We start from the raw sequence: 23,841 nt of genomic DNA on the forward strand, positions 1-23,841 counted from the left end.
TTCTCTCTTACACAACTGCAACACAGCTCGCCACGTGAGCTGTGGCATGGCTGCTCCTCCGGCTAGCGCAGGAATTGCTGTTTGCACAACCGAGGGCTGCGGTGCACAGCTGCTGAATCTCTAAGAGCTCCAGTGACTTGCCTAGGAAGTTACACTTGATGAAGCATGTCCTTAAGGGTGTCCTTGATACACTCCCTGGGGTGACACACTTCATCGTTTCACACTCCGCTTCGTAGGAGCATTCATGCATTGTCCAGCTGAGCCGTGCAGGCGGCTACCTGCTGCACAGCGATTTAGGGTAACTCATTTTAATGATATGTATGAGCAAACTTTCAAGGTTTTTTCTTCCCCTTGTGATGTCTGTGCTGAAGAAGAGTTGCTGCTGAGGAGAAATCATAATTATCCCAGCAAGACTACTTACCTAGCACAAACTAATTCTCCAGGAGAGGAAGGCTTTTTACAGCCTCCCCCACGTTTCTAAAGTAGCTGCATCACTTTGGGATACATTTTGTTGTAATCCAAACTTGTGCTTTTAATATAACAAGGCTTACTAAAGTACGTGTTCTGAGCTTTATATAAAGGTTGTGAGAGTCTCAGATAAAGAAATAGAAACATTGCAAGTGCAACACTGAACAAACACTTTAAAGGTTCGCACAGCTGAAGCCTGGGCAGTTGGACTGTTGTGAATTAAAAGTTTGCATCTCTAATCATTAAAAAATTAAAAAAAAAAAAAGGTGAAAAGAGCTGTAGTTCCTTGCAATGAAGCATTTCTAATACCATTTTTTTTTCAGGGGGCTCCTGGCTGACATCTATCATCCTGTCTTACCCTGGGATTTCATTTGTCTTTAGGCATTACCCTTAGAGGCGATACACAACTCATCTCGGCTACATCCACGCCATGGGGAGCCTGGGACCACTGAAGCCAAGTCCCCTCCACTTCCAACCCACCTGCTGCCAGCTGTGGGTGGGCACGATGTGCCTGCACCGGGCTGGAGGGACGGGCAGGCAGGATGAGCCCCGTGCCAGCGAGCAGTGCCTTTGGGATGTAAGCACGAGTATGGGGACGTGGCTCTGCTCACAGGAACAGTCGTGCACTGCCCTTCACAGCAAGGTTGGCATCACCCTTGGCTTTCCAGAGCCAAAGGGTGGCTTCACAGCAGAAAAGCTCTGTAGACACAAAACCAGTGTGCTGAGAGGAGTAAATCTGCGTGTCTACATGTGTGAAACAAGATCTCACCTGCTGCCTGCAAGCGAAGACAGCCGCCTCACATCCGAAGGCCCAATTTTGTCCTGTGGTTTCCCCGAACACCCTCCCTCCCTGCATCTCTGTATGTTGCTGCTGCTCAGACAGGAACTGTTTGTGTTTGCTGCCTTTAGCAGAGTCTGCAGTTCTTTTATCTCCGTTTGGCATCTCCCTGCCAGTTGCCGATGCAGGCATGCACACATCTGAGAGTGAATTTTCTAGGACAGCACGGGGCTTGCACCATGATGCAAAATCCTTTCCTTGTTTGTTTTCTCTCTCCTTTCATCCCAGGTCCTCCTGCCTCCTTCTCTGAGCCTTTTCTTTTTATGTTCTCATCCCCTTTTGCTGGTATCTGTCTGCAAAAGCAAATAGGTGCTCACTGCTGGTGCTGGGCCCTGTGGCCATGAACCCGACCACCACACCCAGGTTCTTGATATAGGAGCACAATTGGTCTGATCATTTCTCATGCCTCTTGCCACTGCCTTTTCAGGCCAGGAGCTCCAAACTACCCACAGACCCTTTAACCTCTCCAGAGCTGCAGGTCCAGAGAGCACCTACTTCTCCAGTGCCTTCACCAGTGAAAAAATGTGAATGAAGCTGAGCTGGCCTCCTTGTCACCTTCCTGCTTGACTTGCTTAGGTGTTGTTGAAGTCCTGCGAGCCCCCCACGTGTTGCTTGGTAGTGCCCCCAGTGCTAAAAAGTGATCTCAGCACAACCAGTCCCACTGCCTGCCAGCTTTCTGTAAGAGAAATGGAAACTGAGTCCAAATCTTCTTCGCCCCCATCAGAAACCTCAGCTGCAAGGCTGTCCTGCCGTTTCATATGCGGCTTTTATTTCTGAGCCCTTTCGAGCTGTGACACATCCTCTGCAAAGGTTAAACTCAAAAGTAGCTGCAGAGAAAGGAAGGTCTGCCTCTGAGCACACGAGAGCGCGGTCCCCAGCCCCCCCAGAGCAAACTGGAAGCGTCCCTGGTTCCAGGCAGCCTACACAGCAGCAAGCTGCAGGAGCTGTGAGCTATTATTTTAGCTCCCGAGGAAAGTAATTACTATAGCAACCGGCACATCCGAGCGGCTCTTTGGCTGCTGCCGAGGCACAAACAACCCATGCACAAAGGCACATCTGAAACGTGCTGGGCGAGGAGTGCTCTCGGGCAGCCGTGTTTTTTTTTGAAGAGCCTCCCAAAACACGTGTAGCTGGCTGCTGAGAATCGGCCGCCAGAACAACGGCGAGCAATTGTGCCGTGACCCTAAAATAACCTAATCAATAGCTCGGTGTGTTTGCCCCTGAAGAGGCGAAGCACAAACGGGCTCAGGCTCCATTTTAAGGCTGTGTGCTGGGAAGCACCCAGCAGAGCTGAAGACGTGCTCGATAAACAGGCAATAAAATGGAGGGGGGGGGACGTCCCCACTGTTGTTCTGCCCACGGATGCAGGCTCCCTGCGTGCTCCAGTGGTGGCTCAGCCCTGCCAGCTTACGCAAAGTTTATCAGAGAAAAAGGATTTAATTACAGGCTTACAATGCTGGGGGGTGTAACAAGCGATGTCTGCCTTCTCTGCTGTGTCTACACAGCCATCAGCCCCGGCAGAGCTCGTCCCCAGCTGTGGTGCTGGGTGCATTGCTGCTGCTATTGGTGAATAAGAAATATCAGTGAATAACCCGAATTGCCCTGGAGGATTTTTTTCATCATTGAGTCCTGAAGTCTTGCTGTGGGCCCTCCGCAAACTGAAAATCACAGCCGGGTTTAAATTAAAGACAAAAATAAGGAAGGAAGCGTGACAATGCAATTACAGAAGCATCTCAGGACCGACCTCAAAAAGATCTTGTGGCAGCAGGTACTGCACGACAGTGGGTAAGAAACAGCCACAACCCCCAAAGAGCTTTCCGGTGGGGGACAAGGGAACGTGCAATGGATGGACAGCTGTGTCCCAGGGATGGGTTTGCTGTGCACAGGCCGATCTGGACAAGCACGTGGCTGCGTGTTGTCAGTAATGGCATCACCAGTCCTCGCATGGTTGGCTTGGGGTGGTTTGGCCACGCTTTCTCTGTTCTCTCTTTCAGGTCCCTAGAGCTGCGCTGCCTTCTCCTTGAGAAAAGGTGTCTGCAAAACGAGAGCTCCAGGAGATCTCCACCTCTCTTGTTGCTTGGGAAAGCCATGTAGAGGATAGTTTATTTGTTGTTTCAAATCTAGCCATGATCTATGGCTCTGTGATACAAAACCAGCGCAAAAGTTCGGGTCAGAAATCTTAAATCCTTTACCAAACTTCGTTTTCCAACTGCTAAGGATGGAGCTTGTGAGTTGAGTTTGCAAACACCTTTTTTTTTTTTTTTTTTGGTTGACTGTAGCCTTTTAAGCAAAGTCACTATTTTGGATTAAATATCCCAACATCTGAAAAAAAAAAGCATGAAAATAAAGGATCCGTAAGAAAACAGCACAATCATGTAAAATGATGCCTCATTTCTGCCTTGCAAAACTGTAGCTGCCCTGCAGGCATCTGGAGCTTCCAAGCTGCTGATCCCAGGGAAATAAATTCTCCTCTGTAATTTTTCTCATAACGAGTTTATTTTCTGAGAGTACTCAACAGTGCAGTAAATGGCTCCCTCTCAAAAAAAAAAAAAAAAAAGAAAAGAAAAAGTACTTTTTCATGGTGTGCCTTTTTGCTATCTTTTTGGTGGGGGAAAGGCAGGCCTGCTCGGTGGCAGGCTGAATTCCCAGTTCTCCTTTGCTCCTGAAATCTCTTTTCTGGGTTAGAACAGCTGGAACATGTACATAACCTGCCCTCATGCCATGCTTCTGCTACACCTGCAGGGCTGCTTGCTGTGATGGAGCTGATAAAACATGGAATTACAGAATGATCTAGGTTGGAAGAGACCTTCGAGTTCACTGAGTCCAACCATCGACCTGACCTACCGAGCCCCATCACTAAACCATGCCCCTTAGTGCTGCATCCACACGTCTCTTAAATCCACCCATCACCTCTCCAGGGATGGGGACTCCACCACCAAATCCTCGGTCCTCACCAACGTTTGGGTCTTCAGGCAAGAGCGTGAGGGCAGAAGTGTAATTGTCATGATCATGGCCTGTAAAGCCATGGCAGGTCATGGCAGGTAAAGATCATGGCAGGTAAAGCCCATAGGACCCCATAACACACATTTTCTGTCAGTGTTTTAGCAGACTTCTTTTGTCAGCATTTTTCCCCATTACAACTTCGCGGCTGCTCTGGCAAGAGGGAGGTAAACCCGAAGCCTTGGAGGTGTGGAGCAATCTTTTTTGAGCACTCACCAGCTGTGGAAGTGCCCTGCTGCTAACCTGGGACATGTTCAGGCCTGGTGCGGCATTTTTCCTCCTGGGAGAAAGAAGAGAAAAATGAAAGGAGTTTGCACTTGACCCTAACTATAAGCCAAACTCAGTGTAGCAATGAAACAATCTTTCTATAAAATAGGAGTGACAAAAAAGCAGATCCAGTGTAGCTGCCTGCACCCCCATCCACCAGAGGCAAACAGGACACAGGCACAGGTCACCCACGAGCAACCCCACAGGTAACAAAGCCAGGCTCCTGGAAGTGCCCTGCTCAAACCCTGAAGGTGACATTGCTCCACCACCGTTAATGTTTTGTACAAGATACATCCCTGCACAGGCTGGTTTCTCTTCTGGTTTATCCGCCAGCTTGAAAAATCTGACGCAGGGCCCGTGAACAGATTTCCCTGTGGTATCGCTTTTGCACCTGCAAGGCCTTAGATGTCACGGCCGTGAGGGTGCCGGAGGAAGCACCTGAACACAGCAGCCCCGTGTTTTTGCTGGGGACACGAAGGCAGCGCTGACAAAGTGCAGGTTGCACAACCCCCCCCACCTCCAGCCCCTGCAGGAGGCCTTGTTTCTGGGGCGGGTTGGGAGCCGGGCAATGTCTTGCCTGGAGGCAAGCACTGTGCTGGAAACGAATATTCAGAGTCTGACGAGCTGTGCATTCTTCAGAAAAAAAATCTGAAACTGGCTCCTCAGAAAAAAAACATACACCGATTACACAAGTATTCCTGGGCTTCTCCTGCAGGCTGAGGGAAAACGAGGAGGTGGTACTGTGAGGGACGGTGTGTAATGGGGCCCAGGTCAGGGCCGTGCGCCCACAAAAACCCCTTTTTCCTCTCAGCACACATCCAAGCCCGCCAGGCAGCCGGTGCACAGCACGACTCCTCCCAGCTCCGCCACGCTGGAGGCAATCATGTGATTTTTAGGACTCTGCTCTCCAAAACCCTCTTTGCTCCGCTCCCGGCCACCCTCGCTTCCTCCCTGGCTTCCTTCCTGGCGGCAGCACGGGGCTGGGATCTGGGGAGCGATGGCGGAGGTGAAGAGGGAGGTTTTTGGGCGCATGCCCCCGGAGGAAGGAGGAGGGGAGGTGGAGAAGTTTGTGCTGCAGTCAGACAGCGTCAGAGTGGAGATCCTGTCCCTGGGGTGCATAATCGCCGCGCTGGAGACCAGAGGCAGGGACGGGCGGTTTGCAGACATTGTCCTGGGCTTTGACACGCTGGAAGGTGGGTCTGAATCCGTTTCCTTCAAAGAAAAAAAAAAAAAAAAAAAGAAATCAGAGATTTTGTTCCTACTCCTTCTAAGGGTACCCCCAAATCATGGGCTGAAGTAGCACAAGTCTGGGGCTCAGCGGTGGATGCAGGGACACCGGTGGCCCCAGGTCGCAGCGTGCCCCTCTGACAGGCCTGGCTCCTTGGGCCTCTCTGCAAATCTGTGAACAACACAAGCCCCCTCCAAGCTGTTTCAGTCGAAGATTAGAGAATCACAGAATTATCTAGTTTGGAAAAGACCTTCAGTATCACCAAACCCAGCCATCCACCTGACTGACCATCCTGAGACACCAGGGCTGCAGTCACCTGCTTAGGGCTGAGAGGAAGCCGAGAGGGACATCTCCGAGCCCACAAACACGCCTGGAGATCACTCATCCTGCCCTGGCCTTTCCACATCACAGCACCCTGCTTTTTCCGCCCAGGTTACATGAGCAAACACCCCTTCTTCGGAGCCGTGGTGGGGCGCGTGGCCAACAGGATTGCCAAGGGGAGGTTCGTCGTGGACGGCAAGGAGTACCAGCTCTTCCTCAACAACGGGCCCAACTCGCTGCACGGAGGAGCCAGGGGCTTCGACAAGGTGAACGTCGGGCTGGTGGGGCTCGTGGCCTCCTGCACGCAGCCTCCAGGGTGGTGGCAAGGGGCTGTGATGTCTTCACTCCCCGCCCTGCAGGGTTTTCTGGTGGTTATTGAGTTGGGTCCGCTCCCAAAAAGTGCTGTGAGTGCAGGAGGTGATCCGTCATTTCCTCAGAGGAACTTGTGCAAATGTGCTAGTGCAGCTGCTTTCCTGGGTTAATGGTGTTTTTTGTTTGTTTGGTTTTTTGTGAGGGAACATCCAGGCTGAAGGGGCAAAAGTCAGAGGGTCTGGAATAAAGCTCACTGCTAAGCAGCACCTCATGATTAAAATAATCTCCTGTCACAGAGACAGGGATCAAACGCTCATGGGGCGCACTTGTACATTTGCTAGACTTCCTTCGGCCAGGCAAACAAGATGCACTGGCTTTTGGCTGTGGCTGTCTCAGCCATCTCCTGAGTTTTTCCTGATCTTGCAGGCCTGGGTGCTGCACTCAGCGTGTGCTCTGACGACACAGCAGCTTACAGCTGCGCTTGTGTGGTGGCGACACCTGACCACGTTGCTGGAAAACTGTGAGACTTCAGAAAAGTAATTCTCCTAGCTTTAAAAATATCAATATCTGTGTGCTTGCTGGCCTTTAATAGATTTTGTTTCACGGATTTAAGTAGAAACTTAAATACCAAACCAGAGTCCCACGGCAGTGGGAGCTGCAGCTGATCTGCACGCGGTGCAGGAGCACGTAGCAGGACCCACTCTGCAGCCTGGTTATTTGGCATCCTCAGTTCCCACACTGGGTGAAAATGTTGCTTTTTGACAAGTCCCCTCCACAAGAAGGGGAATAGGTCCAGCTGCAGGACAAAAATCCATCACAGCCAGGCCTCTCCAAGGCATGGAGTAACAGAGGCCCAGGACAGACCCCAACCATAGCAAACTGCTTCCCTTCTTCAGCTTCTTGTGGAAAAACCCATTCCGTCGGTCAGCCAGAGCCAGCAGGCTGGTATTTGTGTTTGCTACCACTTCCCTCTTTCTTTTTCAACAAGGGCATGTTGGTTTTCAGTACTTCATAGGAAAGAAAATGTCATCTTTCTTTCTTACTTTTTTTTTCCCTCAGATAAAAAGCAGGAAATATGACTGGCAAAAACCTTTGTTTCAGTGGATGTGTGCCTTTCATCCCCATGTTCGGCCCAGAGCAGGGCAAGGAGAGAAGGGCACAGCATCCCCTATCGCTGCCCCACTAACGCACAGTCCTTGCAGGTTCTCTGGAGCCCCCAGGTCATCCCAAACGGTGTTTGCTTCTTTCGGCTCAGCCCCGACGGCGAGGAAGGCTACCCCGGGGAGCTGAAGGTCTGGGTCACCTACACGCTCAATGGCAGCGAGCTGGCCATCAACTATCGAGCTCAGAGCAGCAAGACGACACCCGTCAACCTGACAAACCACGCGTACTTCAACCTGGCAGGGCAGGTAGGCATGGGGAGCCCTAACCCCATGGAGGGACACCATGAAAAAAGGTAAAGAAGTCCAAGCATCCCCGATGTGGCTTCTGGGGACAAAGCGATGGAGGTTGTGCCTCTGCACAAGCTGCCCCTCCATGCAGGTCTGCTCGTGCCATTGCCCTAAAAATGTCTGTGCAGTTGTTAGTTTACCCTCAGCCTGTCCTCCCAGTAGTACAGCAATATCAACTCCTGTGGCACGCGGCTCAGGCATGTTTCCAGAGGAACGGGAGACCTTTGGGCATGAAACTGCTGCTCAGATTAGACGGTGACGTGCAGGCTCAGCTTTGATCCTGCTCCCCTTCCTGCCCAGCAGGTCACTTGCCAGCATCCCTGAGGCTGCCAGGGAGGAAGAAGAGCACAGGAGATGAGCCAGGAGGATGAGCTTCGCTTCACCCTGTGCTTGCTTCCTTCCCCTTTTTGCCTGCTGCTATGTGCTCAGCGCCTAGCACGTTTCGGCTAGCCCGTTGGCAGCATGCTGGTGCTTGGCAAGGTGCACGCTCAGGACGATAGTCTCATGACGGAGGTGCCGTGCAGGTTTTTGCCACTTCTGTCCTTTGCCTTCTGATGGGGACAAGGTGGGAGGATGCCCAGGAGGTCCCCCAGGCACTCCCAGGTCAGCTGTAGTACCACCACACACGGGTGCCCGAAGGGCCACTGCAGGCCCCAGCATTTCCCTTCCTCCTGCAGGGCTCACCTGACATCTACAACCACGAGATTTCCATTGCAGCAGATTCCTACCTGCCTGTGGACGACACCAAGATCCCAACCGGTGGGTGGCACCTGGTGGGGACGGCTTCGCAGATGGGGGTCTGTGGGGAGTAGCACTGCCCCACAAAGAGGGGACAAAGCAGGACCCGGGGGACCCCGGCATAGCACAGCCCCACAGGAGCTGAGCAGGGTGGGCAGAGGCAGGTGCTGGGAGCAGGGGCTACCACCAACAGCCCCAGACATGCTGAGGGTGGACTGATGTCTGCCCAGCGGAGCCGGCAGGAGCAACAGGAGATGGGCTGGAAGCCAGGCTGCAAGGTCGAGAAGCCCAGGAGACAAGCTCCCTCCTGCACAGGGCCAAAGGATGTTCCTCAAGGCTGGTTTGGCCACCCTGGGGCCACCAGAGAGGGGCACTGAGCTCTTAAAGAGCTGGGATTTGCCCAGGGTTTGCCTGTTTTGTTTCCTCCAGCAGCGTCTGGCTTTCTGACACTTCTCTACTGGGATTTTCTGTATGATATCACCAGCTAACTTCCCCAAATCTTATTTCAATAAGATCAGCCTATGCCCAAAAGCAGGAGAGCCCTTGGTGCCCAGGATCCCAGCATCATCCCTGCTGCAGGAGCCGAGCCGTCAGTCCCCAAACAAGGACAGGGGAGCTGACACTGCTGGCTAGGAGCCCGAGCGCACAAAACCATCGCTTTTCTTTCCTGTCTTTAATGTCCAAAAAGAGGAAAGGCCATTAAGGAAGGCAGCACGTTTTGCATACTAAGCGGGTTACTCCAACAAAGGTGGCGTTGCTGCTCTCTCTGGACTCAGAGCAGAGAAGCAGACTGGCAGCCTTTTGCACTCGGTCTTGATTTGGGGCTAAAAAGGACAAAAGAGGGCTTTCTATTTTTTTTCCCCGCACCATTTCTACTGTGTGTCACCCCATAATGATCCTGCCTCCAAGCCAAGCAATCTGAGCAAGCTGAGGCAGAGCACGTGTTCCCTGTGCCCGCTCCAGCACCCCCTTGTGCTGCGCAGGCGACTGCACGGGAGCTGCAGCAGGAGCCAACTCTGCAAAACAGATCTCGCACCAGGTTTTGTGCTGCAGGGAGCTGCTTTTAAGAACACGAAGTGTAATTTTGTCCTTACTCTTAAAGAAAAAGGAAGGAGAGGTAGAGAAGCTTAAAAAAAAAAAAAAAAAAAGCAAATGAAAGCTTTTTAGCTCAGGTGTCTGCTAAAACTAGAGTCACGCCTGGGCTCACAAAACCACCGCGTGTGCCTGCAGCAGCTTGCACCTGGAGGAGCAGGGCTCTGAGGCCTGGCGGCGTTTGCTCCGCCTGGTTTGTAACGCCAGGGCTCGAGCGGGGATGAGCCCGACGCCACAGCAAAGCCACTGCCCTGCTCCCCCCGCTGCTTCCCCCACGGAGCTGTTTCCACCAGGGCGCTGCCAAGGCGGGCGCCGGGTCTGCGCTTCAGCAGGAGTTGTTCTGGAGGGGCAGCAATCACGTTTCTCTTTCGCAGCTCAAGCACAGCCAGCTCGCTCCCCGGCTTCTTACAGCACCCGTTTGAAGCTCTGTGTAAACGTAGCCTTTGAGGCCAATAAAACTGTGCACGGTTTTAGCCCCAGGGGCGAAGACAGGGTTTGTGCAGCTATTAAACGCGGAGCCCTTGCACGCAACAGCTGCCGTATTTTACGTACGTGCCTAAATCGACATGCCTTTTTTTTTTTTTCTCAAGGTTTTTTTCCGCCCCACAGCTGTAAAAGTGCTCCTTTTAGATAGGATCAGAAGCCACAGCAATGTGCCGTTTGTCAGGTGGATGCTTCTCAGGGCTTGCAGAGAGGAACCAGCGCAGAGCTGCTGGGAGCAGGGCACGGGGACGCCCACACCGCTGTCCCCACAGCGGCCCTTGGAAACCCATCCGTGTAGGTGTGGAAAAGCAGGGAGGGCCGGCTGCAGCCCCCACTGCCCCGAGCCGAGGTTCAAGCCCAGGTGGTGCCCCTCAGCTCACCTCATGGGTTTTATTTTTGGGGAGGGGGGACTGGGTGCGAGCGCTGACGCTGCTGCTCTCCTCGCCCAGGGGAGGTGGCTGCTGTGCAGGGCACCAGCTTCGATCTCCGGCAGCCCGTGGAGCTGGGGAAGCACCTGAGGAAGTTCCACCTGGACGGCTTCGACCACAACTTCTGCCTGCTGCCGGGACGGGCTCGGCGCCTGGTGGCCAGGTAGGGCCGGGACCCCTGGGGATCTCCCCAGGGCCACCGGTGCCCACGCCAGCCCCCGGCATCGTCTCCGCAGGGCTCGCCACCCGCCCACGGGCAGGACCATGGAGGTTCACAGCACGCAGCCCGGCCTCCAGTTTTACACCGGGAACAACCTGGACGGGTCCCTGAAGGGCAAAGGTGCCGCTACGTACCCCAAACACTCGGCTTTCTGTCTGGAAACCCAGCACTGGCCTGATGCCGTCAACCAGGTAAGCAGCTCGGGGCCTGGGGCTTTTGGGATCTGTTCCCTCTGCTCCGGGAAGGCTGCGGGGACGTGGCCGTGTCCCCCCAGCCCTCTCTGGTGCCACTGCGCTCACCGGCACGCGCTGCCTCTCCGCAGCCCCACTTCCCCAGCACCCTGCTGCTGCCCGGGGAGGAGTACGACCACACCACCTGGTTCTGTTTCAGCACCGCCTGAGGACAGGGGAGACTGGCTCCTGTCGCAGGAAGCGGTAAGCATCTCCAGGTTCCCCAAAAATCCGTTCGGGTGCCAGACATTTGGAGCTGCCCTGGGCGATGGGACCCGCTTGGGAGCTGGTTTCCTCCTCTCTGGACTCCGCTCGCTTTAACTCTGCTGCTGTGCAGCCTCCACAAAGCCTCACCCTGTGGAACAAGCTCCGTTCTGCAGTAAAAACGCACCGAAAACGCAGCGTTTAGGGGCACAGCCCACCAGATCTCAACCTACAGAAGGGGAATACTCACGTGGAGACCGAGGAAGCTCATACAAGCACCAGCTACTCCCACCGAAGGGCCAGGAGCTGCACGTGCTGCTGCTTTCTTGGCTCTGCAGGGTCAGCTAATCTGCGCGCCCTGCTGTCAGCTCTGACAGCAGCATCACGACGGCACAAGCACCACTGTTAAACACAAGAGCTCTGTGGAGGACAGGGCACTGGGATTATCCCAGCTCACCGCTGGCTCCCCTGGCTCGTTTTGAAGCCAGCAGCAGCAGCTGCTCAGGAGCATCGCCTGCAGCACCCTTGCCTGCGGCAGCGAAGCAGGTACCTCCATCCACAGGTCTGAATGCGCAGCTGCAGGAGGTAAAAAACAGGTACCAGCACAGCTGTCGTGTCAGTCTGCAGGTTTATTGCGGAGTAGGTTTGCCTTATGAATACAGAAGAGAAAAAAAGCTGATCAAATTCCAGAGCAGCAGCGTACGTGTGCTTCTCACCAGGTACTCCATAAACCGGGCTGGCAATACACAACCAAAAAGCATCCCAAACACAAGTCACAGGCTTCGGGTATTTCTGCTAAATCGTTCCAGGGCAACGCGTGCGTCGCCCCGCCACTCCCCTGGCGGAATTTTAGGGATGTTGCCAGAATTTCAGTCCTTGCACCCGGCAAACGAAACGCTAGGTCCCACCGCTAAGCACTGCAGCGGTGTCCACGCGGACACCAAGCACCACAACACCAGGACGAGGCGTGAAGGGCAGAGTGCTGCGACGTGAGGGAAGGGTCAGCACCTGCACTATTTACTCATACACCGAAGAAGCTCCATAAAGTCATTATTCACAGGAAACAGGGTTTTTCTTTTGGAAAACATGGGTTACCAAAGGTGTGACCGAGGTTCATTTTGGCGTTTCCTTGCATTTAAGATGCTCTGTTATGGTTTACACATTGAAAGCAGCATTACAGATTTCATTAAAAGCCCAGAGAGGCCTCACTTTCCATTTCAGTGCTTTAGACAGATTTTTTTTTTAGTTCTTCACTTTTTCCTTTTCCGCCAAAGCCACCATTTGTTTCTGGCAGATCTCCCATCACAGTAAAAAATATTTTAGCTTTTTTCCCCCCCTCCACCAACAGTTTGTTTGCTCATAGTCTAACGTTGCTTCCAGCCTTTTGCTGTGATCTGTGTCAACAAAGTGCCTTACCATGCAATTCTTGACTACAGCATGAGGACAAACACAGAGCGACATACCTATATACAAATCCTTAATCCTGCAGGTGTGTATTTGCTGTAAGAAATTAGCTTAATTCAACAAATTTTTCTCCGGGATCTGAGCTGCTCTAAAATCATACCAATTTCTGTGCAGCAGGCTAGCACTCCTGAGGTCAGCTGTGAGGATCTTTCGCTTGAAGGAGGAAAGCCTGAGCCAACAGTAGAAAGCCTCACGGCACTTTCTTTTGTCTCTCAAACACATGCTCCCAAGTTCCTTCCGAAAGTAGGTCAGACGACCTAACGTCGCCCCTCAAGAAAGGGAAACGTGCCTTGAGACGCTCTATGAAGTTTTCATTACGCTAAAAGTCTACAGAACTAAAAGTGCAACAAGTCAAAGTAGCAATTATCAAGTTATTAACGTTTAGATGTTTCTGCAGATGTTATTCACTTAAAGTATGTGTTTTGAACAAAAGCTCATTGTTAAATTTTTGGGCATCTGGTATTACAACTAGTCAAGCACCAGAGTAAGCATAGCAGAATAATTAGGTCAGGGAGAGAAACGAATGCCCATTAAAGATCGTAAAGGAATAAAAAAGGCATATGCAAATTTTTAACCATCTGCAGACAGGGGAGACAGACTTTAAATTCCATTTTAAAAGAAAGCAGAAACTGATCCTTTCACCAAAGACCATTCGACAACAAACGTGAAACGTGGCTGAGAAGACACTGCTATTAGTCATTCCCACTTGGACACGTTCCACCCGTGTTACATGGCACACAGCTAAAATTGCCCAAACGTTAACAGAAGCAGCAGGGTTACTACAGAGAAGTTTTAGTTAAAAATACACATTTTATTTCAATGTGCCAATAAAAAAGTCCCACATTTTCATATCACAGGAAGTTAATTCATACAATAAAAAGAGACCTGCGCTAGTCTATCGGTGCGACTAACTCAGAAGACCCAGATCATGCCAGATTTTAGTTGATATACTCTTCTATCTACATTCTTACATTTACAAAGACACCACAAAATCCCTTATAATAATGTAAGCAAAATAACTTTCTTCCTACGAGGTTAAATTCATAACTTTAATCCATTCTTTCAGGACTTGCACTTCTTTGAGGGCTTCCTGATGGTGAACGACTGAAAGGGAAAGAATCCACAGTTAACATTTGAGTAGTGATTTGGGATCCACAAACACAGGAAAAGGAAACAACAGGAGGTTACCCAGACTACTCCAGCACCCTTCGAGCACTGTTTTTTTAAATAAATAAAACAATCACTATTGACAAATTGAATGGACTAATTATTTAACGTTAGAGATAATACATTCATTACTTTCACATTTTTTGCATAATCTGAGTAAAACCAGTAAAATCAACAGGCTCAATCTTCCAGACTGACTGTCATGCCAGGTTACTCCACTATCTTCCCTAGTCTCACTGCAGATTTAACGAGACTCAAAGCTGATTCCCGCATTTATTCTGTGCTTTAAACTCACCGGCAGAGTCTCTGTGCACTAAAACTAGTGAACTAAAAATAAGAGAGGAACAGCCAAAGGCGAGACATCTAACCTGAACACTGAGGAATTACTTAGCACATACATAATACCACACATAAAATCACAGTCACATTATTTCTGGCAATGACATCTTTTCAGCAAAATACCTTCCCAGTATTTTCCTAAGAGCAGCTGTCAAACTCCTCAGCAGAGATCGCTGCAGGTATTAAAATGTCAGCTCTACAGAGTCTGTGTGACTAGCAGGGAGACCAACATACCTTCTCTTTGGAGATGGTGATCGGGACTTTGACCGACTGTCAAAACAGAACATAATAAATGCAGCGTAAAGTTAAAATGGATGCTTTACAGTAAAAACAAACAAACAACACAACAGCACAGCAATGGAATTATTGTGGGAAGCTAGCCAGAAGCTCTTGAAGATGGCAAAGCTTTCCAATCAGCTTTTACTCTGGCAGGGATTCTTAATTAATTTTGTGTGGAGACTGATTGCATGCAATCACTTTCAGTAAAGAAAGCAAGTGTGTAAAAGCGAAGTGTATAACTGAGGTGAGGCTTTGAGAAAACATTGCCATAGATTTCTCCAAGTGTTTTTCAACAGCATTTATAAAGAATGAAGCCCTTTTTCTGATTTAACAGAACTGAGCACTAAACAAACAGTCGTGTTACTAAAAACAAAGAGATGGCTAAGGAATACATTCCAAATACCCGCAGAGGAAATTTTATAATCAGTCCTATCTGAAATAGACACCTGTGTTTGGGGGATTTTTTTCTCAAGGACTGGGCTTTGTTACCCGTGAAAAAACAACACTAAATTCTAGATACCGCTGCAGGCTTCATCTCTGTATGCTCACCTCTTAGCTGGCGAGCCGGATTTAGATCTGCCATGAGACCTAGACCTACAAGAAGAGAAAACACAGCTCAGCAAGAAAGCCACAGGCACGCATGTTCCCACATTAAGACAGTAAGAGTCGCACCAAATGTGTAAGAACCGTAACACTGAATGCAGACAAAATGCTGCACGTTTGCAGGACTTTTCCTGCTAAGTTTCAGAAGAAAGTTTTTAAACGGATGCTGTGCTTACTGCACATACTGTGCATACTGCTCTGAGCTTTGGTCACAGGCTGACGACCTGTGCACGCTGATGAAGGTGGCAGGAATGCACAAACTACCCAAGTTGCAACCAGCTTCTTCACAAAGCCGTGCTTCTAACTGGCAAGTTTTATTAGGCTTCAGCGACATCCACCACTGTAGTTGAAACTGGCTGCAGGCAGCATCATCCTACAAACATCTCTTCAGAACACTTCATCTTTTTAAAAGAATATTTTTAGCAAATGCATATAAAACCTGATGAATTTAAGTATTGTGAAAAGACTGCCAAAAACGTCAAGTCTTTTTGAGGTAAGATTGGTGCACCAGGAGAACACTAATATCACTTACAAAGAAGAACTGAAATTTGGAGGTTCCCAAAGGAAGCGTTCTACTTTCCGTGACTACTTTCAGATGCACGCTTTGATGCTGTCAGCCCAGCAAATTTCATGTAATACTTATTCAGCCTGTCTTCCTTATGAATTGAGAGCCTGCCTCTGGACGCTCTGCATTCCTTTGATTCTTCTGTAGAGACAGTCTCTCAACTGCCTGATGTGGAAATTTAAACAGTGACTTCATTACAAATTAAACACCAATATTTTGCCACTTCTTTGTACTTTTATTTCTATAATTTCTTCTGCCTCAGTCACTTCATCTGTACTTACAATAAAATGTGTCACAATAGAGTTTGGAAATTACACTAATAGCACCCTTTACGCTGCAGAAATCCATCCTGGTACAAAGAAAAAAGAAAATAATGCTAACAAAATCAAGAAATTTTTCTTTTTGAGAGCCTGTTGACCTTGGCTGTTTTCTGCTCATCACTGGCACTGAACGACAATAAGCCATGGTTAAGTCACGTTGGAACAACTGGTATTAAGATTCAACACATTTTAGCAACGGGTAGAGAAAGTGCACCTGATCAATAAAAAGGATGGCTCTGTTGCCTTGGCAAATTGCGCTTCTCTCTTCACTAGCTTCCAAAATGTTTTTTTGAGTTTCTGCTCTTAGCTAAGACATCTTCTGGTCTTCACCTCTCTGCTCCATAAGAATTCCTGGCTTGCTGCCCCACCCCTCAGAAAAGCCTTCCACCACCACCAACTTTCAGCAGCGAAGTTCTGATCTTCAGCTGTAGGCTTTTCCACTTACTCTCTTCAGCTGAAGCTTCCTTTTTGTGTGTGCACGTGTTCCTTCACCACTGACTGCTATGTTACTCATTTCAAAGTGCAATCATTAAAGCAGAACAGCAGGCCCAGGAATGGGCTGGGGAAAGAGCAGCACCATCTCCTTCAGAGTAGAACTTCAATCCCCTCTTAATTCTCCTACAACAGCTCCCTGAAGCCAATCAACCCATGTCAGCCACATTTTTCTTGACAAGCTCTCAGGAAACACACGCTACAGTCACTTACTGTGGAATCATTAGACCACAATACTGAAGAGAATGAATGGCATCCTGTATTTCTCTCAAATCTGATCATCATTCTAATGGTACGTTTGACAGTACAAAATAATTTGGCATGGTGTTTATCCCAAATTTAATTCAGCTACTGCAACATGACACTTTGTGAATACAGACTCAGTACTAAAACAGTACTCAAGACAGCTAAAAACAGCTCTAACACACAGCACTAGAAAGTCCTTCAGGACTTGCCTGGTTACAAGCATTAATACTTTAATACTAAGAAAAGGACATCCTAATTTCTGACAAGTAATTCAAAGAATCCATAATCTCATATGAGCTATATAAAGCAAAATACTTTTCAGATTAATTCTAGATGTTTGGTACGTTAGCTAACTAATAATACAAACCAATCAAAACGGTACCTGCGATGACCATAAAAACCTAGATATTAGCAATATGTAAAAACAAAACAACCAAACAAAAACAACAAAGAAAGTACAGTCTTCTGCACTGGTCTTTAAAACCTCAGACCCCTGAGTTGAATATTCAGAATATGTCTGTCTTTCTCTGAGCATTTTTACAGCTGCCAGAAAGCCTCAACAAATTTAAGCAACTTTACTACATGTCCTCAGTTACTGCAGAGATCTTACCTGCTTCGGGGCCATGTAACAGATCTGGATCTAGACCTGGATCTTGATCTTGACCTGAAATGGAAAAAAAATAAAATAAAAAAAATCAAAGGAGTCAACTCAACTAGAAGCAACGACTGTTACAGCACTAGGTAAAATCACGTCTACACGTTGAATATAAAACCTAAAATATCTTTAAACATTCTAAGCATCAAAATTCATCTTGGGATATGCAGTTCTTGAAGGCCTACAAGACAAACTGGATTACTATAACTTTGAGTAAAATTATCAAAAAGTTTTAAAGTATTCTCTGTCTGAATTTCTAGCAATCAACACCTTTAGAAGTCTGCTATCCGATACCTTTCTGAATGCCTTAATTAAAAAGAAATGCAGCAATGCAATCAAAAACAACAGCTTACACGAAATTACTACTAATTACCTCGATCTCTTCAAGGAACCCGATCGGGACCGTCGGGGAGACACAGATCTAGACCTACGAGGAGAAACGGACCGGGACCTACGATAGGAAGCAGACCTGGACCTGCAGAGAAATCAAACAAGGTTACGGTTGACTTGTGCAAACACAGCTCTTTGTAAGCAAAAGAAAGAAAGAAGAATAAGACGCAAACATAAGCATACCTCCTACCACGACTTCGACTGCGTGACCGAGAATACCTCCTTCCTCGGGACCTGGAACGGGATCTAGACCGGGACCTGGGTTTAGGTTGGAGAAAACACGTATCAGAAAACAGCTTCAGCCACCACTACATGTGAGTACCTGCTGAAGTCAAAACTTTCAGAAAACTAAAGAACTAGCATCTGTGAGTTGGAAAAAATCTCTGGGCCTACTTGCCTTGAGCAATTTTACTACCTAGAAAAATGTTAAAAGCTGAATTACATTGCAGAATTACATTAGAATAAAAAAACACTGTAATGCGTATTTAAAATAAACCTTGCAAGTTTGCAGGTCGACCCTCTTTGGCCCAAGGTCTAGCAGATCTAGACGATCTAGAAGTATCTATAGCCGATCGCTGCATCTAGGTGTTCTCTTCAATCTAACGACGATCAAACTGACAGCCCAATGAGCCAGGGTGAGGCTTGATTGACGCAAGAAGATTTTTCTAGCTGGGAATGTGGTCAATCTGGTGTTCCTCTTTCTAAACCGGAGGGGGGGCCCCAACTGAAAGCCAAATTTACTGTTACGGCGGTCACCGTCTCAAATTTTCTGCCCTTAAAGAATAAGGTGAAGCTACGTGTAGATGGCTCGAGGGGATCTGGCCTCTTATGCTGATCACCTCAAGGTCTAGGAGGATCTTAAGTGTCGGATTTGCAAGGCGCCTCAGCATGAAATCTTAAGGCTCGTGACATTCTGAATCAAGGCGACTGACTCAAACGAAGAAACCTGAAAGGTTTTGACCAGGTTGATTATTAAGATAGTAACATTTGATAGAAATAGCAACAAATTGTAATATACACCTATACATTTACTCTAGAGTTAAATTTTAAAGAAAACTGGCGTAACATTCTGTTCTTTGCTAGCAAGAGCTACACAAAAGTGAACTGGCGAAGCAACCCAGCCGCTGCGCTCCCACACGTACCTGCTCCTCCTTCGGCGACTATAGCGATGGCAATCATAAGCATAGTGGCCTTTCTCACCACACTCATAGCATCTGTCATTAGGGTCAAAGGGGCGCCGGGCAGGAGGCCTGTCGTAACGGGAGCGACGGGGCATCCCCGTCGACACTTCCACTCTCACTCTGGAGCCACAGATCACCCTGAAATAAGACAGCGATGGCTCTAAGTTAACTGCTAATGTTTATGGCAGAACTACTTAAAAAACAAAACAAAAAAAAGAGAAAACCCCCAGAACTACATAAAGAAGAAACGGAGAGAAAATCACGATTCTCTCTCCGGACTTAAAAATGGCGCCAGCTCCCGCCAACATCAGCAGCGCTCACGTACTTCCCATCGAGCCCACGAACGGCGTCCTCAGCATCCCTCGGGTCTTCGAACTCCACGAAGGCGAACCCCGGCGGGTTCCTGGCGATCCACACGGTTCTCAGCGGCCCGTAGTAGCTGAAGGCTCTCTCCAGCTCGCCTTTGCCGGCGCCGGTGCCCAGGTTCCCCACGTACACCTTGGTCTCTGAGGGGGAGGAAGCCGGGGGTTAGCGCCGGAGCCCTGAGGGCTCGGGGCGGCCGCCGCCATCTTGTGAGCGCGGCCCCCTCCCGCCTCCCGCGCGGGCAGCGCGGCCGCACCCCTGCCCCCCGCCGCCGCTGACGCAAAATGGCGGCGGCGGCGGCAACGGCGCCTAACGGCCTCCTCGGCTTCCCCTCCCTCCTTTCCTTCACCTCCCGCCCCGGCTCCGCTCCGCTCCGCTCCGCTCCGCTCCCCTCCCCTCAGCCATCACCCCCCGCTTCCTCACGCTTCCCTCCCCTCCTCGCCGCCGCTCCCCGGCCGCTCACCGCCTCCATAGCGGCCGTAACGCGACATCCTAACGGCTCCGCCAGCCGCCGCTCCGCGCGCGCACGCGCCTGCCTTGGCCGCCCGCCTCCCGCCCTCAGGCGGCGGCGCGCATGCGCGCGGGGCGGGCGCCGGTTGTCGCCTGAGGGGAAAAAGGGGACGGGGAGAGCCGGGACCGGGACGGCTCGGGGAGCCGCTGTGACACCGCCCGGAGCCTCCGGCAGCGTCCTTGTGGGGCTGAGGGGGGAAGGCGCCTCCGGTAGCGGCGGCTCTGAGGAGAAGCTCTCCTTCCCCGACAGAGATGTGATGCGGCTGAGGGAGAGGAGCTGTGCTCATCCGAAAGGCGGTTTTTGCCTCCTGAAGCGCTTATTTACGACGTGATTATGGCTGAATTTGCGGTGAGAGTTGTAACTGCCCGCGGTAGCGACCTGTGTCTGTCAGACAAGGCTCAGATGGCAGAGAAAAATAAATCTTCGAGGCTTTGTTTAGAACAATTAATTAAACTTTCAGCATTGGAAAAAAAAAAAAGGGGGGGGGGGGACTGAGACCAGAAAGATTTAAAACTGAAAATGCTTGGAGCATTTTGCTCTAAAGTGACTTTGAACAAAATCCTCTCCAGCCTGATACAGAAAGGCACCAGTTAGGGAGCTATTTACATCCCGAAGGACTGAGATGTGTAATGCATGGAAACACGTGCATATATATCTGAGAACACTACAGCCATTCTTTCCACTGATTTTCCTTGAAACAGGAGCTAAGATTTCTCACTAATTCTTGCTCTTACAGTGAAAACGACCAGATTTGCAAGTTCCTGCTTTCTTAATAAACTATATCTGAGAGAAAGCAGTAGCTGATAAAGTAACTCATCCATAAATCCACAGCACTGGGAATTGAAGCCTTACAATAAGAAATAAAAATCCCTCCTTAAGCCTGCAAAATACCAAATATTTCCTTTTATACCTGCGGTATTTTTTTTTCCTGCTAGGGTCACAAAATCACCACATTTTCATTTATATCCCTGAACGATGGAAGCTTGTTTGCTTCATCCACGGGGAGCTTTTCAGTAGCAGTCTTCAGACATAGAAGCTCTCTGGAAAAACCAAAAGGTTTTCACTTTTGCAGCTGCACAGGAAAAGCTCGCAAAGCAAACCTGCAGGCAGCCCAAAAGCAAGGAGCAAAAAGGGTTATTTGTATGTTGCAGGCGCCTACAGGATGAACCTGAAGGCATTAACGCACAGGAGAGGACCCGAGCCAGGATTTCGCACGCTCGCTGCAGCTGCCCCACGCGTTATTTGGGGTCACCCATTTAACAGATACACCTCCCGTGTGGCTGATGAACCCCTAGCACGTTTACAGGACGCTCCTCGGCAGCCCCCAGCTGGGTGCTTTTACAAAACCCAGGCCGCCAACCGGGGCGGGCTGGCGGCAGGAAGCGGCGGGGCCGGGCCGAGCCCACGCCCGCCCTCGGCGGCCGGGGACCCGCAGGCGGCAGCCGGTGAGGCAGGAGGGGGGCACCGGGGGCCCTGCCGGGGACGGGAACCAGGTGCCCGCAGCCCGCTGGCCTCCCCACATCGTTCCCCTTCGCGGGGGTGAGGTGGGACGGGTGTCCCCCACGCTGGATGGGGGTGGCTCTGCTGCCCGTGCCGGCAGCGTGGCTGGTGCGGGGATGGAGTGGGAGAGCACCTGCTGCTCGCACTGCCCTGAGTGTTTTTAATGTTTGCATTAAAAACAACAACAACAAAAAAAGTGGCTTAAAATGTGTGGAAGATTCTTACCTAGAAGCAAATTCAGTTCTGATGTAAAGGGCAAAGCAAGGAGATTCATTACTTCTGCTAATTGCTCTGGCTATTTTCTAGGTTCTGGGTGTAGGCGACATGAATGACTGGCAAAAGAAAAGTCCTCTAGACTGGGAAACATACGTGAACAAAAGGGTGAAAGTTGCAGCAGCTGAGAAAAATGAATATGAAGGATGGGTCTTAACAGTTGATCCAGTTTCTGCCAAGTAAGTACCAAAGCTTATGCTTCGCTAAAGCTCAGAGAGAACGAGTTTTTCAGGAAGAGGACCCCAAGAGTGAAGCAAACTTATCTGGAGGAAAAAAAAACCTGCATGTTGAGGCTCTGTGTTTAATTGTCAAGGCCTAAGAGAAAAAGATAACAGTAGCTGATGAGACCTAAATCCACATTTAATTTCATTCAAGGGACTGGTAAGTTTGGGGGATGGATAATAGCTGAATTCATGCTGGCTTTACAAGGGAACGGGCAGATATTTGGCTCTGTGCTGCAAGAGGTTTTTCTTATCATTTTGTTTGCAAGCTTGTCCAACAGGAGCACAGTATAGAGGCTAGAAACTAAAACATCCAGCCTGTGATGTGTTTCAGATGAAATGGTTGTTCTTTCAGCTATGTAGTGGCTCTGATACTCCGACGTTCTCATAGAGATGCTTGCCTTTTTGATAGGAAAGGTTTCTGCAGCTGTGAGTGATTTGGGGGATGGCCAAGGCTAAAATTAATGGCATATTTCATTGCACATCCCACACACAGTCTTTTATTCCACTAACGGTGACAACAGCAAATTAATAAACTGCTGGCGTAGAGTTCTGGACTTTTTCTTCCCACAAAAGGAAGAAAATGGTTTCTGATTCTCTTCTATGGTATATGGGGAGGAGATGCTAGAAGTATAACAAGTTTTTTTCCTGACTGTATTTTAGGACTTCTGGAATGTAAGTGCCCTTGAGAAAAGATCAGGCAGCAGTCTTAAATGGCTACAACATGAGCCTGAACCTGCTGCAGTGTGTTCTTGGTGCAATACTCAAGTATAGTTTTCAGTTAAGAAGCCAGCGATACTCATTAACAATACATATATTGCTATTTTAGTGATGATCAATAATTACATGTTAATAATTACCCATTAAAAGCTTCTGATGTTCATTGTTGGCTGCCACCAAAAAATTCAGCGTTCTGTGTGTTGAGTGTATGATGGTATCGTTTTTTAATGTTGGAAGACTTGGGGCGCTTTAGCGAGATTGGGAACACTGCCCAAATTACATTCCCAGCCCTGATTCTGATGCAATCTGCTACTTTGGTGGTGGTGGTGTTTGTTCGTTTTTCTAATGTTTTGCTTGGTAGTACCTAGAGTAGTTTCAAGTTCCAGGTCAGAAGTTACCCCAGAGCCCCACGGTTTCACCATTTTAAGGACATAGCATGTTTCTCAAGAAAAGTCCTGGCTACTTGGTATTTTCTAAATACCTGGATTGCAATGAGGCTTCTGAGCGCTCACCTCCAAGACCCTTGGGTTGTGTTTCTCACTCATCAGTTAGGTACAGTCAATCACGCATCCTTCTTTCCCTGGCAGTGTTGTCCTGGCAAACTTCCCAGAGAACGAAAGAGTGTCCATTGTAGTTGTGCTGGGCCACGCTGTGCAGGAGGTCGACGTCCTGCAGGAAGCGGACGATGACATGAAGGCACGGCTTTCTTGCATATTTGCACCCGAGGAAAGCAAAGCTTACAGCCCGGAGGAGCTCGACAAGAGGAAGAACGACCTGAAGAGCTGGCTGGAAGCAAACCACATCCCTGTGACAGAGCAAGGAGAATCGGGAAGAACGCTGTGCGTGGCAGGGGTGCTGACCGTTGACCCGCCGTACGGCCCGGAAGAGTGCAGCAGCTCCAACGAGATCATCCTGTCCCGCGTTCAGGGCCTGATACAGGGCTACCTGGAAAAGAGACAGTGAGGCCTGCTGCCTCCAGTGCCGGCCTTGGGGAATGGGTCTGCCTGCCCCGTTAGGGACTGTTCTGGGGGTCAGTACGCCTATGTCCAGAAGTGCTGCGTGTCGGGGCTTCCGTCTGAATTCTTGTACGTTAAGAAAGGAGTAAAGCAAGCAGTGTAAAGTACAAGCACAAAACATTTCGGATGCACTATTTTTGGTTAAAAAATCAACGATAATAATGCTGTATTAAACTGATGTACCACTATATTTTTTTGTAACAGTATTATGAAAGATGAAATACGAGAAATTTAAACTTCCTCTGCCTTTAAGAGT

At 49.4% G+C, this 23,841-nt stretch overlaps 3 protein-coding genes across 6 annotated transcripts; 2 read left to right on the forward strand and 1 right to left on the reverse strand.

The window, feature by feature from the left end:
* The first annotated feature begins 5,451 nt into the window (after positions 1–5,451).
* Positions 5,452–13,998, forward strand: GALM (galactose mutarotase). Of its 2 annotated transcripts, none has more exons than XM_083831725.1 (8): positions 5,452–5,766; positions 6,234–6,388; positions 7,637–7,843; positions 8,563–8,644; positions 10,648–10,789; positions 10,863–11,037; positions 11,169–11,280; positions 13,811–13,998. In XM_083831725.1, the coding sequence occupies exons 1-7, from the start codon at positions 5,571–5,573 to the stop codon at positions 11,244–11,246; spliced, it is 1,035 nt and encodes a 344-aa protein (XP_083687851.1). In that variant the 5' UTR covers positions 5,452–5,570; the 3' UTR covers positions 11,247–11,280; positions 13,811–13,998. The 2 variants fall into 2 exon arrangements, with proteins under 2 accessions (XP_083687851.1, XP_083687852.1); XM_083831726.1 differs by having other exon boundaries at positions 11,237–11,280.
* Positions 13,535–20,141, reverse strand: LOC310897769 (uncharacterized protein; the record flags this gene model as incomplete). The annotated part of the gene is made up of 9 exons (XM_083831724.1): positions 13,535–13,848; positions 14,485–14,520; positions 15,079–15,123; positions 17,366–17,419; positions 17,784–17,885; positions 17,984–18,058; positions 18,943–19,119; positions 19,307–19,487; positions 19,808–20,141. 9 exons carry the CDS (start codon positions 20,139–20,141, stop codon positions 13,794–13,796), a joined length of 1,059 nt encoding a protein of 352 aa, XP_083687850.1. The 3' UTR covers positions 13,535–13,793.
* Positions 20,066–23,825, forward strand: GEMIN6 (gem nuclear organelle associated protein 6). 3 transcript variants are annotated; one of them, XM_083831729.1, is made up of 3 exons: positions 20,066–20,203; positions 21,662–21,807; positions 23,157–23,825. In XM_083831729.1, exons 1-3 carry the CDS (start codon positions 20,189–20,191, stop codon positions 23,530–23,532), a joined length of 537 nt encoding a protein of 178 aa, XP_083687855.1. In that variant the 5' UTR covers positions 20,066–20,188; the 3' UTR covers positions 23,533–23,825. The 3 variants fall into 3 exon arrangements, with proteins under 3 accessions (XP_083687855.1, XP_083687856.1, XP_083687857.1); XM_083831730.1 differs by lacking the exon at positions 20,066–20,203 and adding an exon at positions 21,028–21,300; XM_083831731.1 differs by lacking the exon at positions 20,066–20,203 and adding an exon at positions 21,308–21,394.
* The last annotated feature ends 16 nt before the right edge of the window (positions 23,826–23,841 follow it).

The sequence above is a fragment of the Anser anser genome (assembly GCF_964211835.1).
Source record: "Anser anser genome assembly, chromosome: 3".
NCBI lineage: Eukaryota > Metazoa > Chordata > Aves > Anseriformes > Anatidae > Anser > Anser anser.

What these genes read in the sequence shown, in the direction of transcription:
- GALM (XM_083831725.1), top strand. Translation starts at nt 5,571, where the DNA reads ATGGCGGAGGTGAAGAGGGAGGTTTTTGGGCGCATGCCCCCGGAGGAA. An exon ending in GGGCTTTGACACGCTGGAAG is followed by an intron (nt 5,767 to 6,233) that starts GTGGGTCTGAAT and finishes TTTTCCGCCCAG; the next exon opens with GTTACATGAGCAAACACCCC. An exon ending in ACTTCAACCTGGCAGGGCAG is followed by an intron (nt 7,844 to 8,562) that starts GTAGGCATGGGG and finishes TTCCTCCTGCAG; the next exon opens with GGCTCACCTGACATCTACAA.
- GEMIN6 (XM_083831729.1), top strand. An exon ending in GTTGATCCAGTTTCTGCCAA is followed by an intron (nt 21,808 to 23,156) that starts GTAAGTACCAAA and finishes TTTCCCTGGCAG; the next exon opens with TGTTGTCCTGGCAAACTTCC.